The sequence below is a fragment of the Salminus brasiliensis genome, chromosome 4 (genome assembly GCF_030463535.1).
Source record: "Salminus brasiliensis chromosome 4, fSalBra1.hap2, whole genome shotgun sequence".
Taxonomy (NCBI): domain Eukaryota; kingdom Metazoa; phylum Chordata; class Actinopteri; order Characiformes; family Bryconidae; genus Salminus; species Salminus brasiliensis.
In genome coordinates this window covers 39,808,052-39,821,134 of record NC_132881.1, presented here as the reverse complement: position 1 = coordinate 39,821,134, position 13,083 = coordinate 39,808,052, and the positions used below count along the sequence as shown (strand labels likewise).

The 13,083-nt window shown below is 41.9% G+C and overlaps 1 protein-coding gene across 1 annotated transcript; it reads left to right on the top strand.

Annotated features, from left to right (window-relative positions):
* Positions 1 to 274: 274 nt before the first annotated feature.
* On the top strand, positions 275 to 10,112 carry LOC140554916 (uncharacterized). The gene is made up of 7 exons (XM_072678433.1): positions 275 to 346; positions 1,752 to 2,099; positions 3,546 to 4,111; positions 7,835 to 7,912; positions 8,685 to 8,774; positions 8,869 to 8,973; positions 9,912 to 10,112. The coding sequence occupies exons 2-7, from the start codon at positions 1,823 to 1,825 to the stop codon at positions 10,002 to 10,004; spliced, it is 1,209 nt and encodes a 402-aa protein (XP_072534534.1). The 5' UTR covers positions 275 to 346; positions 1,752 to 1,822; the 3' UTR covers positions 10,005 to 10,112.
* The last annotated feature ends 2,971 nt before the right edge of the window (positions 10,113 to 13,083 follow it).

The window sequence follows — 13,083 nt, the reverse complement described above, 5'->3', positions numbered from 1 at the left end:
ATTACACTATTAACATTAGTGTCATTAAATCATTGCATTGCTAAAGCACCCATGAGGAGCTCACTTTAGGGGTGTGAGACCTGAAGTATTCAAGTATGTTTTGTGGTTTATTAAAAAATACTATTAAAAATACTAAAAGGTTTTAAGGAGAGATCAGAAGGGAATAAACACAGAAAAACCCTGAAAAAAACCGTGAGGCTTTTGTGTGTAAGAACAAGAGAAGCTCGATGACCCTCCACGCCAGCAGGGGTCAGTCAGGAATAGCGCTGAACCACAGCAATAACAAAAAGATCCATCAGACCAGCAGATTTCCATCTGTGTGCTGGAGCATCTCTGGATGTACATAGTGAGTTTGATGAGCGACTAAGCTGTTATTTTACTATCTGGTGGTAAATTGTGTCGAGTACGGTGCTCAGGTCTCCCAGTGGGTAATAACACGTGCAGCTGCAGGAGAATAGGAGCGAATGGGTGAAGGGAGCGAGCTAGCTCAGCTGCTAACTAGGTTAGTTGGCTAACGGCAGTGTTTGTGATTTAACGGGATTAATCCAGTTCTGCGGGCAGCAGGACGGGTCTGTATAGCCGTGTTAAGTACACGAAGGCTGTATTATATGAGTAGGACATTAAGGGGTGAGTTGTGGGCTTACCCAGAGGAAATTAACCAGCGCGCCTATTGGGTTCACTTTGTGTTATTTCTTCTTCTGCACTGTTGATTTACAGAGCTAAATTAACTCTTTACTCAACCACCAGTCCTCAGAAACCAGGACGGGACGGTGTACGAACCCAAGCAGAGGGACCTGACCCATGTCCCTGCACCTTTCATGAATTTGCTATTTTAATATTTGACACTTTGATTTATTTTTGTGCATTAAAGAAAAGAAAAGGAAAAAATCACGACGGATGACTTGAATATACCACTGATCTAAATAATAAACTGTAAGAGAAATGTGGCCAGTCAGACACAGAGGCTCATAAAGGACTGTGGAGTTCAGATGATGGGGTTAGATGGTGTTCTCACGAGGCGTGGCCCACCTCCACACCATGACCGCAGCATCCCTCACCCGCTCCTCTCTAACCTTGTTTTTATTTCCCCCTATATAGGACTTCTGTGTTATCTAGTACATTTACAGTCCTAAGATTGATTTTTGACTGCTTGTGTGTTTCTTTGTAGCAAGTATCAATAATTAAAATAATAAAATAAATCAAATAATTATTTTTTAATGTCTTTTTAATCACTTAATTGGTGGAAAACAGGCTGTTTTTGTTGCTGTGAGACCTTAAAGACGGAAATGCAGATGATATCTGATTTTATTTATCAAATTAATACAAATTTGTCACATACACACACTCCTCCATGGGACAACTGACAGTGAAATGCTGTGATGACTGTCTGGTCAAATAGACAATCAAAGATACAAGACAGGATGGATCAAATCTATAGATAATAATTATACAGTATACACAGAATATACAGGAAAACTATTGACTGATGCTTCAATGGGTTATAATGTGTTCAGTTAGCCTAAAATGGGATCCCTCTCACCCCCCCACCCCCCACCCCCCCTTAGCTGGCTAGCATCATGCAGTAGGTTGCCATAATAATAATAAAAAAACACACACCTTATTCTTACAGATGTTTTTATTAGACTGTGATACGACTAGAGGGAGAGCGTGTGTAAACCCACTTGTCTGATAAAAATCAGCATTCGCTCCAGTTATGAAATACTGAACGGTTGGTTTTCGGTTGTTCGCAGGTTCCTCAAATTAACCACGAAATCGGGATCCAGTTTCTCCTGAAGAGGTGCGGCTCAACAACTGTGCGACAATGTCAGACGCTCTCATCGTCACCTTCCAGTCCCAGCTCTCTATTGTCATGGAAACGATCCTCAAATCGGCAATGTTTGAGATCACCAAGCTGGTGGAGGACAGCTTCATGGAGGAAGTGGGCCACGCCAAACAGGAGGTGGAGTTGCTCATGAGACGGCTGCAGTTTTATGAGAGTAAACTGAAAGAGAGGGAGAAGAGAGTACGGTGTGTGGACTGTGGTAAAACCCCAGCCAGCGGTGAGGAAACGGCAGAACAACCAGCAGACGCTCATCCAGGTGAGGAGAACTGTGCCATAGATCACATATTAAACTTTTATAGTTAATGGGTAACCAGTGCATGTCTGAAAATGCCTGATTTTAGTCAGGACAAGTGCCACAGAATATATTCTGTATATGCTGTATCACTTTGCTTGGGTGCAAACATCTAACAGTACCTGTTTGTTTTATTATTATTTTGATTACATACAATTTTCATGCTTTTATTTACAATCAAATTACAGGTTTCCATTGTTTTTTTTTTAAAGTCAGTGTGATTATAAGACTGAATTTAACAACATAAAAACCACACACACAAGAAACACATGGTTGCACATGTTCGATACATTTATTTAGGTTTGTGCTCAGGCAGGTTTCAGACACTAAAGGAATGGTGTGGCAAAAATCACCTTTACACAATCTTCCTCTTACCCAAGACCAGGTTCATCAGTCAAGGCATGCTTTCTGTCCACTTCTTCAGTTGCTTCTTCAGTTTAGTGCTGGAGCTACAAGGATAACTTTGCTTATAAATACTAGAAGAATATTAAATATAAATATACCCTTTTCTTAACCCACTCAAACCTCACCCAGGTCTTTGTTAATGTTGCACAGGCTTTAGGTTTAGGGCACAGAATGAGAATCTGAGTCTCCTAATCCTGAGTCTCAGCAGATACTGATCTGATCTTTGTGTTTGTGTAAATAATCCAGCCCCACAATTTAGATTAGATGAGCTGCTGATTAATGTACTCAGTAAAATCCCTTTATTTTTAGTATCCATGTCTACAATAAGATTTTCTGGACTGATTGATTTAGTTTAGTCGAGACTTTTCGTAAAATGACTGTTTTATAGTGTTTAATATCTTATAATCCAGTCTGACTCAACTCTTTTATTTACCTTCTGAGAATTACCTTACTGCTGCCGGCTGGGCAATAAAGTCCATTAATGGTGCCTTGTGGCAAAATACCCCATACCTGATTCATTAAAATATGCCTGGCATATCATTGGCCCTGGTCTCAATCTACTGGACATACCTATAGAAAAATGCACTAAACATTCAAATGCCTGACAGAGAGTTGGAATTCGGCACAACAGTGTTCAGGTACATGGTTACAGTAAGACAAACTTACGGCTGCCCTAAACCAGATCAGCATGTCTGCACAGCCTTAGTGAATATCTGGAAGTGGTTTGAGCAGGTTGGGAGAATCTTTGTGGGATGTATTCATGGAGAAGATATGGGTGACTATTAAATTCTATTCTTTTTAGCCACATTAGCTTCCTAGCTTCAGCACTAAACTGAAGAAGCTTGTATAAATCAGCACACCATTCCTTCAATGGGTTAATTATCTGCTAATGATGAATATTTCCACAAAGAAACACATTTGAGATTGATGACTTTTATTGTGCAGTCTAATGGAAAATATTGTTCACAACTAACCCCCTTTTCCCTCTATTTTTATCTGATGCAGGTGCAGATACTCTATGTTTCAGCCTTAGCCTGAGGGAACAGTCTGGGAAAAGGCCTCCATTCAGTGAGGTGTGGAGGTCTGCAGAGGGTTTAGACCCCTGCCCACCTACTGAGACACATGCTCACACACAGAAGACGACAGACTCCCCTGAACAGAGCAGGATGCAGGATTCCGCAACGAACACCACAGTGCAGCTTCCTCAGCATGTTTTACATAAGCTCCTTCCCGATTCAGCAGTAACAGGAATTCATGAGCACTGTGCTGGCTCAAAACCCAGAGAAAGTCACTGCACGACACCTGGGATTGACTTTATTCCCAATAACGAAATAGATTTGACCCAGTCTAACAGGCTAATGCAGAGTTCAGCAGAGGAAGATGGGGCTGGTGAACTGACCTCCTCACCACCCTGTTCTGCTGTGAAATTGGAGCATGAGCCTGATCCGGTTCCAATTAAAGAAGAGGAGGAGATGCTGCCAGTGTGGGATTGCACAGACGACAGCGGTCCCGCGGAAAGTGATCAGACTCGCAGAGACATCGGAGGACCCTGGAACCATGAGGAAACACAGGTAGATAATTTTCCAAATCTAACTACTCTCAACATGCCAGATCCATCTTCATATTTAATGTCCTATTCAGTCAAGTGTAACCCAGGGATGTCTGAAGGCATCAAGGCTGAGCCTTGTCAGTCGGTTCACCTTGCTTTGGCTTCGATTCCTGAGACATCCAGTTCACTTGAACAGATTGAAAGTGGACACCTGAGTTTTCCAGAAGGTCTTTTGGTCCCTCAAGAGCTCGGTCCAGGTGAGAAGGGATTCCTCTCTGATCATTTTCCTCAGAGCGACCGCCTTCGCATGTGTGAAAATCTCCATGTCGAGAAGCCACACAGTTGCATCCACTGTGGCAAGTCCTTTGCTCAGGTGGGTCACCTGAAGGTCCACATGCTTACCCACAAGGGTAAGAAGCCCCTCAGCTGCCTTCAGTGCGACAAGACCTTTGTTCACAACTTTGAGCTGAAGGACCACCAGCGGCAGCATTCTGGGGAGAGGCCCCACGTCTGCTCACACTGCGGCAAAGGCTTCACCAGGCTGAGCAACTTCAAGCAGCATCAGAACATCCACACACGCGAGAAGCTCTTCAACTGTACCTACTGCGGCATGAGGTTCAATAGATCCACTCACCTGAGAATCCACCTTAGAAGACACAGCCGGGCAGGGAAGAGCTGTCCCTGCCGTCAGTGTGGGAAGACCTTTGTGTGCCTCAAGCAGCTTAAGGGCCATCTTCTGAAAGTACATGGAACTTTAATGAACTAAGTAACAGGTTCCTCGAGTCTGCGTAGTCATGATTATTCAAACTTCTGGAATTTCATACGATTCTCTGACTAAACTTGGATGCACAAAAACAAAATGTTGAGAATATGAGCAGTATGCTGATGTAGTTTCGTAGAGGATGTCCACAAACAGCAGGATCTGACAAATGCTGATGATGACCACCTTGTCTCTCTTAAGGGAGGGAGATTTCTTTGACACTGACGTTTATATTATGGCAGTGTGGAGTGCGCATGGTCTGACTCACTTTCTGCAGTTCAGAAAAGTTTACTTTTAACCATTCACCATTTGACTTTCTTTAAACTTCGAACAAAAGTTTTTAGTTTCACACGAAAACACTGAAAACGCAACCTGTGAAAAATTCCAAGGTCCAAGTAAAACCAGTTTAGATGCTATGGGTCATATGGCAACAGGATGCAACAGTGGAGCTGCAGTCTACAATGCATACATTTGGAGTAAATGGACACCCTCCCTTCGGACACACTGGATACAGTATCATTATTTTCATGCTTTTTGCCATTCGAAAAAAAATATTATGCATGGATGTTATGCAAGCCTGGAAGACTAAAATAGCCAGTGTTCTGTGTATTGTTTTACTCCAATGTGCGCATTGCAGATTTTACATCTGTTGTCACATGCTGTTGCAAAGATATTTTTTTTATTAAATTATCCTTTTTTTTATTTAAAAAAAGGTCATTTTCTACTGCTTCCTGCAGTAAAGCATAAAAATTTCAAGCCAAAATATTCTAGTCTAATAAACAGCAGCTCCTATGTCTCACATATGCAGTGTGGTGTTTTTTCAGACATTCTTTTTTCATATGTGATTCTTTCTTTAAATGAGATCACTGCACAACAGACTAGAGAACTCAACTTAATTGAATTCTTTATTTGGTGTCCACATTGTTAAGATTAAGACCACACTTAAGCCGCAGAACACACAGCAGTACAACAGAACTCAACCTCTGCATTTAACCCATCTGCATCAGTGAACACACACACACATACTCTCACACTAGTAAATAGGGGAAGTGAGCACAGCCAAGAGGAGAGGTGCTCCTTCATTCCCCCACCCCCACCCCGACTTCCTGCTGGTCAGGGATTAAACCAGTGCCTACTTTTGCAACCTTTAGGCCATTGCAGGTAAAGGGGATTTTTTTTTCTTGCACACCCACCGCTACTATGTCTTAGACTCTCTCTCATATATGTCTTATATATATATATATATTAGGAGTTGATGCAAAGATAGCTTGAGATGTGGACCACACAGATGCAATTAGCCCATGCGGCACCATCACCTTTAACAGGCCTGATCCACACTATCTCTTAATAAAAGTGTTTTGAGTCAGTTTGCCTTACTGGATTGTTGTTGGTCAGGTAGATATTGACACAGGCAACTTCTAAGCAGTTGAATGTAACATGAAGAAACATCATTTTTCAGCCATTGCACAGCAAAACAGTGGAATTCAACCTCTGCATTTAACTCATCCATGGCAGTGAGCACACACACACTTGTCAATTGGGACAAAGAGAACACCCACCTAGAGCGGAAGGCAGCCACCTCATCACCCACAGAGCAATTGTGGAGTTAGGTGCCTTCCTCAAGGACACCTCAGCCATGAACTTTGAGGGAGGAGAAAGTACTGTTCCTTCACGGTTTCCCGCCTCACTTCCTGCTGGTCCAGGGGATCAAAACGCCGGCCTTCCGGATCCAAGCCTGCCTTTTTTATTAATTGCAGGCTTGACTCACTTATTCCCAGTTACTTATCATACAGACACTGTAGAGGTTAGATAATACAGTGTATTTCACCATGTCAGTGTTGGAGTTTAGTAAGGACATGTAAATGACTGGAAGTTAAGTAATCTGTAGAAAAATGCAATTACTGTCTGGGCTGCTGTGGAAGCTTGGGGCTGAGCCTCTAGTATTGTGTTCTTTAGACCTATATCACATGTAAACTGAATAAAAAGTAAGTGTCAGTAAAACAGCCTTGCTGTGGAAGAAGTGGAGATCAAAAGGCAAGCATGAATAATAACCGTAAAGAAATGTGCTTGTGCCTGAGGCAAGTTCAGCAGCCAAAATAGAATCCAAAAATCTAAAAGTCATTTCAGTTGAGATTAGTCCAGGGCTATGCTTAGCTATCCGTCTCTGGACACCTACCAACCTATTTCAATACTGGCATACAGGATTTTTATAATACAAAGGACACTGTTCTGCATGCATGTTGAACTCATTTTTACAGTGACACCACACTGGATCCAGACTGTCTTCAGAACCAGTTCAGAGGTTATTCACGATATCTGTTTTTCATCTGTTGCTTAATGTGAACGTGAACTGCCAATATGTTTGGTATTGGGAAGCACACCGGAGATACACCCATTCTGATGAACTGATGCAGAATGAAAAACTAGGTTCCTCCTAGTGACTGATGACCCACACACCTGACCATACAGATCAGGCCTGTGTATTCCGGCTCCAGTAGGGCAGCCCAGTTTGGCGATTTCCCTGCCAAAACACACTTCGTCCAACTACTCAGCAGGGGGATCACCAGACTGTGCTGGACTGTGGCCCTCCAGGACTGAGTGAACACCCCTGATGTAGCCTCAGCTGATGTGTGCTCAATTTGAGAGTCTTTTTTTCCTTTGTACACCAGTGCAACACAAACTGATCTTCATACGTTTATAAATAAAACCTCACTTTCAATCATACTTCTGACTCCGGCCTTATCCATCCTATTAGAGACACATGGTTTTTCTTTCACGCCAACATGAAGTAATGACTCAGTCAATTTTACATGAGCTTGAAACTTTTCTCTTTGTATTTGATGTGTTTAAGAAGTTTGGTTTCAAAAATGATGAGATTTTCAATCAAAATGTGTCCAAATCAAGCCAGAGTACTGATTCATTGTGTGTGTGTGTGTGTGTGTGTGTGTGTGTGTGTGTGTGTGTGTGTGTGTGTGTGTGTTGCAGTTGGCCCAACAGCATCCATCAAATCATCCAACAGAACTGGACAAAGTGCATCCCACAAGCAGACAGAGAACATTCAGTGTAAGTGCTCTCATTTTCAAATGCCATTGAATTGCTTGTGGTGGTGAATGGAGATGGCATAATGCCACTTTTGCCAATGCAAATCTTCTCTAAAACCTACTAAGCTTTAAAATAAGCTGTTTTTAACTGCTGCTCTTCACTTAAGAGGAGCAAAGTAGGCTATTCTGCTTAAACTACTCAAACACAACAGAGCTGACATCACGTCACACAGTGGAAGAGTTTTATGTCAGGCCAGATTTGTTACAGGATTGGACCAGATTCATTTATTTCCCTAACAATATGCTGATAACCATTGATATCGCTGTGCCATTTGTACTCTTGAATATTATTTTATGATTTTATTTATTAATTTTATTACTATTATTTTTTTATTTTAAATTATTAATAATTTAATTCATTATTTTATTATTTGTTTGTCATATTTTCCATTTTTCTACCAATTTGGTACTGCCAATTAACCCACCTTTTCGTAACTAGGACAGTCATCAACTCTTTTCAAACTGTCGGCATGCCGGCATGCTCGGAAGAAAGAGCCAAGTCCTCGGTTCCACTGTACCAGCAAACAGACACCTGTGCCAGCCAGCATCACTTAAGAGTGATGAGGGGAGAGAGCATGGCCAACTGTGCTTTCTCTGACTCTGTCGCCGATGGCATAAAGTGGCATGGTTCGGGATTCGAACTCATGACCCCCAGGACATTGTAGTAACATGTTAGCCTGCTGAGCCACTCGGAGCTGCATGATCTTATTTGTATCTTTTGTTTCTGTGGACAGGTGGTGGCGAGAGAGATCCTGACACAGTTTCAGGTTTGGCAGAGGGCCTGCTACAGCAGAAACATTGAATGGGGGCCCATTACAGCAAAGGTTGTATCTGTGTTAGGGACTCCATGGCAGATGATAAATCACCCATGATATGTCGGTATCACCGGGAATAACACTCGTTTCTGTGTGTTTTCAGATCGTTTCTGCTTTACCATACTTGTCTGGGAAGGAGACGGAGGTGATCGTACGCTGTACTAAAATGCTACACAATCGCAGAGATTATCTCCGAAGGAGGGCAAAGGTAACCATTGGCTGAATATGTTATTGAACCTGCATTAGTGTTTTTCTCTCATGTAAATATAAAAAAACCTTCACTGTCTTTGGTACTGTTGTGTAAAGATGGGAAATATGGCTAAAATATGGCCAGAAAATATGGAGAAGCATTGCCAATAGAATAGGACTGTCTTGTGTCTGGATGTGGAGATCATCCAACAACCTGACCTCACTAACACTGCTTTCACTGAATACTATCATATCCTCACAACAACAACAAAATCTAGTAAGTAGTGAAGGTGTCCCAATACTTTTGTGTATACATCGTGTCGGCCGATACCAGTGTCGATACATGATGAAAGAAACTACATCTACTTGGATTTACATTAATTGACCAATAGAAATTATCCAAAATTAGTGAGAACAAAATGTTTTTACATTGACTTCTATAAAAGGTTCTAAAGGTTTTTTCTTTCTTGTGTGACGGCAACAAAATACGGCAAAATGATTCAAATGCATATATTTTAGTTCAGTTTTCTGAAGAATGATAAATAAGACATCGTCCTATTTCATTTTTATGAATTTCACAAACAGGCTGAAATGGAAATGACCCATCAGATCAGTAGCAGCACATAAAAATATATATAGTTACTATACATTGTTTGTTTACAGGCAACATCACAATGATCTACATCTGCATTTTTCAAGATACCACATTCAGAATTACTAAAAATACCCTTTACATACTAACAAAACCCTTTATATACTTGGAAAAGTGTATTATGACATAATTTATTGTCATAACATACTGTATCTTCATATCACCCCTATTGTCATGCGAACTGAGTATCAGTGACTGAGTATCTTCGCCTTTGTTTAGGTGTGCTAGCTTAGACAACCCTGTGATCTTTAAGTGAAGCTACTCTGAAATGGTAGTGTGAGATGATTGTTTCTTTCCCCTGCCAGGATGCCTTTCTGGAGAGAAATGCGTTTCCTGTGGCTCAGAGATACCTCGTTCAGCTTCAGAGAGGAGACATTATCCAACATATGAACCTGTAAATAAAGTGTGTTTGTGTGACCTCTTACTTTCTGTTTTAGCCCCACATGTGAGCATCTGTACTGCTGTGTCATGTCTGTCTATTAAAGTTTTGTCTTTATTTATTAAGATCAACTGCTTGTGAAGTTTTCATTTGTAATGACAGTCTTCAGGACTGTAATGAGCACCAGCGAAGTCTTTGACAGGCTCATTTGTCTTTTATGGTTCAGAGTGCCTTCTTTATTCAGCCAAGGAATCAGTCACCAGTAAATACTGTGTATGCTGTGTCCACAACGATTACGTGATTTCTTCATTTATTTATTAAAAAGCATGTTTAGACACTGACCGTCTGCTGTGGTTTGCAGTGCTGTGCTGTAATAAATTCAATAACTCTTTTTCAATGAAGATCCCAATTTGAGTTGAATTTTTGTTATTAACGCTGGCAGAGCTTGGGGATGTGCCCAGCTGCACCACGTGCTGTGAAAGTAAACTATTCATTTACAGGAAGCGAAGGGGCAATTTGTCTATGTTGCTTCAAACCTGGTCATTAGCTGTGTAATTTGCTGGCCCTGGGACAGTGAAGACCACCACACACTTCTTACAAGTCACATGAAGCACAGTCATCTTCAAACATCACTGGGAAAAGCACACTGCCGATTCTCTTACATCAGCAAACAGACATAGCATTGTACTGAATAATTGGGGGAGAGGGAGGGCCATTTGGAGGGCCTAGCTGGACTCCAGGCCACAGCTGTGGATTCACTGGGGATCGAACCCACAATCTCCTGACCAGTCCACAGTCATGACAGAGCCTACTGACTAAGGCATCCTCAACTGAGACCAACTCTACTGCAGGTATGAGTAAGGATGGGCTACTATGACTTAATTGGGGCTCAAACATCAGTTTAGTCTTATTTGTTTACTCTGAGTTTTGATATTATTGGGGACGTCCTCATGTAATGGCTCATGAATCAGTGACTGTATGAGATATCCCTCTTAGTTTCATATTTTGCTGTCTTGAGCTTGTCTTCAAGATATTACGTTAAATTAGTACAAACCCTAGAGTGCTACCAATGAAGTACCTTTCTTGCTAGACTAAGGCTTTCAGTTCCTGTTCTCCTATAGATGGCCCTCATAAGTGAGTGCTGTATTAAGCGGTTTGGCCACCAGGGGGAGATCTTGTCTACTTCTGCTTCATTTCTAAGCCTACCAGCACTTTTATCAAATAGTCTACAGGTGCAATCTGTAGTTGTATTTTTGGAGCTCAGAATAGCACAGTAATGAAATATTCTGCTGTTTTTTTCTTGCTGAATTTGGAGATTTGGTAACACCTGTAAAGCTTTTGTAATCCTAGAGATATTTTAAAGGTTAAATTAAAGGTGCACGTATTTGTCACTGTACAGCAAAATGTGTCCTCCGCATTTAACCCATATGTAGTAGTGAACACACACACACACTAGTGAACTAGGGGCAGTGAGTACACACACACACCCAGAGCGGTGGGCAGCCAACTCCAGCGCCCGGGGAGCAGAGAGGGGTAAAGGGCCTTGCTCAAGGGCCCAACAGTGGCAGCTTGCCGAGCCCGGGAATCGAACCCACAACCCTGTTACCCAGTGCTCTAACTGCTGAGCCACCACTGCCCCATTTTGCTAATCATCCAAATGAACCCCCTCTTATTCTAGTAGGCAAGAATTATTAACTATCTAGACTCAAACAGAATACTAACACACTACTTCAAGAGCACTTGCTACTAGCAAATGTGAGCAGGCAACCTGAAGGTTATAAACCCAGAATTGACTGAATATGCCTGGATATCCTTTTGGGCATAGTTCTTGGCCCCTCCTAACCCCCCGGGTGGTGATGCTGTGATGCTCAACTCAAGGCTGGATTTAGTTAGGTAGGAGCCTGCTGAAGAAATAAGCCTGTTTCCCACATACTACCAGAGTTTCCACCGTGCAAACGGTTCAAATGACTAACACATGTGAGATACACTACTACAGGATGTGTGTATGGCCAAAGAATATAAGCAGTAACTAAGGTGACTGTAGTGGCCTGTTTGAGAAGCCTGTTGACAGAATCTGAAAAACTGTGATGAAGCAAATGAAGCTAATCCTATTTTTCCATTTAAGACTGATATGGTATAATTTACAGTTGCACGCCGGACTTCTGGTTAGACTGTCTGGTGCAGCTTAAAGCAGCATTAGGTAGCATTTGACCTTAAAATACCAGCTCTAAAATGACTGTGCTGTACTATGGAGCATAGTGTCTCTATTATTGTCTTGCTGGGCTTGGCATGCAGCTTACTGCACTATATAACTTTGATGGTGTCGCGTCCAATGATGTATTTTGTGTTTGCTGTGTTCTCTCTCTCCCTCTCTCTCTCTAGAGCCAGGGCCAGCATTCCTTTCAGTAGACACCGGAGAAGACATGAGCATCAGAGGGACATCCACCGAAGGTCCAGCTGCACGAGGCCTCTGGCCAGGACTGTGTAACACTGCACTGAGTCATGTTTGTGTAGCATGCTGTATATATTACTGTAACACCTCCGCTCACATGTTAGACTTGTCAACAAATGCATGTGTACAGCTGTCAGTAAGAGGGGGAGCCCACAGTGTGATTTGGATTTACAGCAGTGGAGTAAAAGTAAATTACACTCCCCTCCTGTAGGAGAAGCCCAGGAGCAAAAAATGCCAGGTCTCGCATTATTCTGCATTAACATGGCCAAGGACTTTGCTAGGAAATGGTCATTTCACTGACAGGCAAAATAACTGTTGCAGGCTGTCTTTCTGTGTGACTTTAGAGGAAGGTGATTTTGTATAACAAAGCTACAAGAGAAGCACATCCAGGACAACATATTGCTTATGAGCTACCAAGTGCTAAAAAAGTGTGTTTCCTATGCTTCTGCAAGTGACTGCCAATCAAATGTAATGTGTGGGTGTCTGAGACTGAGACTTAATTCACACTCAAACAGTCTGAAGAAACCCTAGATTCATCATCAGGTGAACTGTACTTCTTCTTAGATTTAATTTTGGCAATGTTTGTTCCATCTGCCCAAAAAGCTGCATTATACTTTTACTGATTCCCTGTATGCGAATACTTACT

What these genes read in the sequence shown, in the direction of transcription:
- LOC140554916 (XM_072678433.1), top strand. Translation starts at nt 1,823, where the DNA reads ATGTCAGACGCTCTCATCGTCACCTTCCAGTCCCAGCTCTCTATTGTC. An exon ending in ACCAGCAGACGCTCATCCAG is followed by an intron (nt 2,100 to 3,545) that starts GTGAGGAGAACT and finishes TATCTGATGCAG; the next exon opens with GTGCAGATACTCTATGTTTC. An exon ending in GGAACCATGAGGAAACACAG is followed by an intron (nt 4,112 to 7,834) that starts GTAGATAATTTT and finishes TGTGTGTTGCAG; the next exon opens with TTGGCCCAACAGCATCCATC.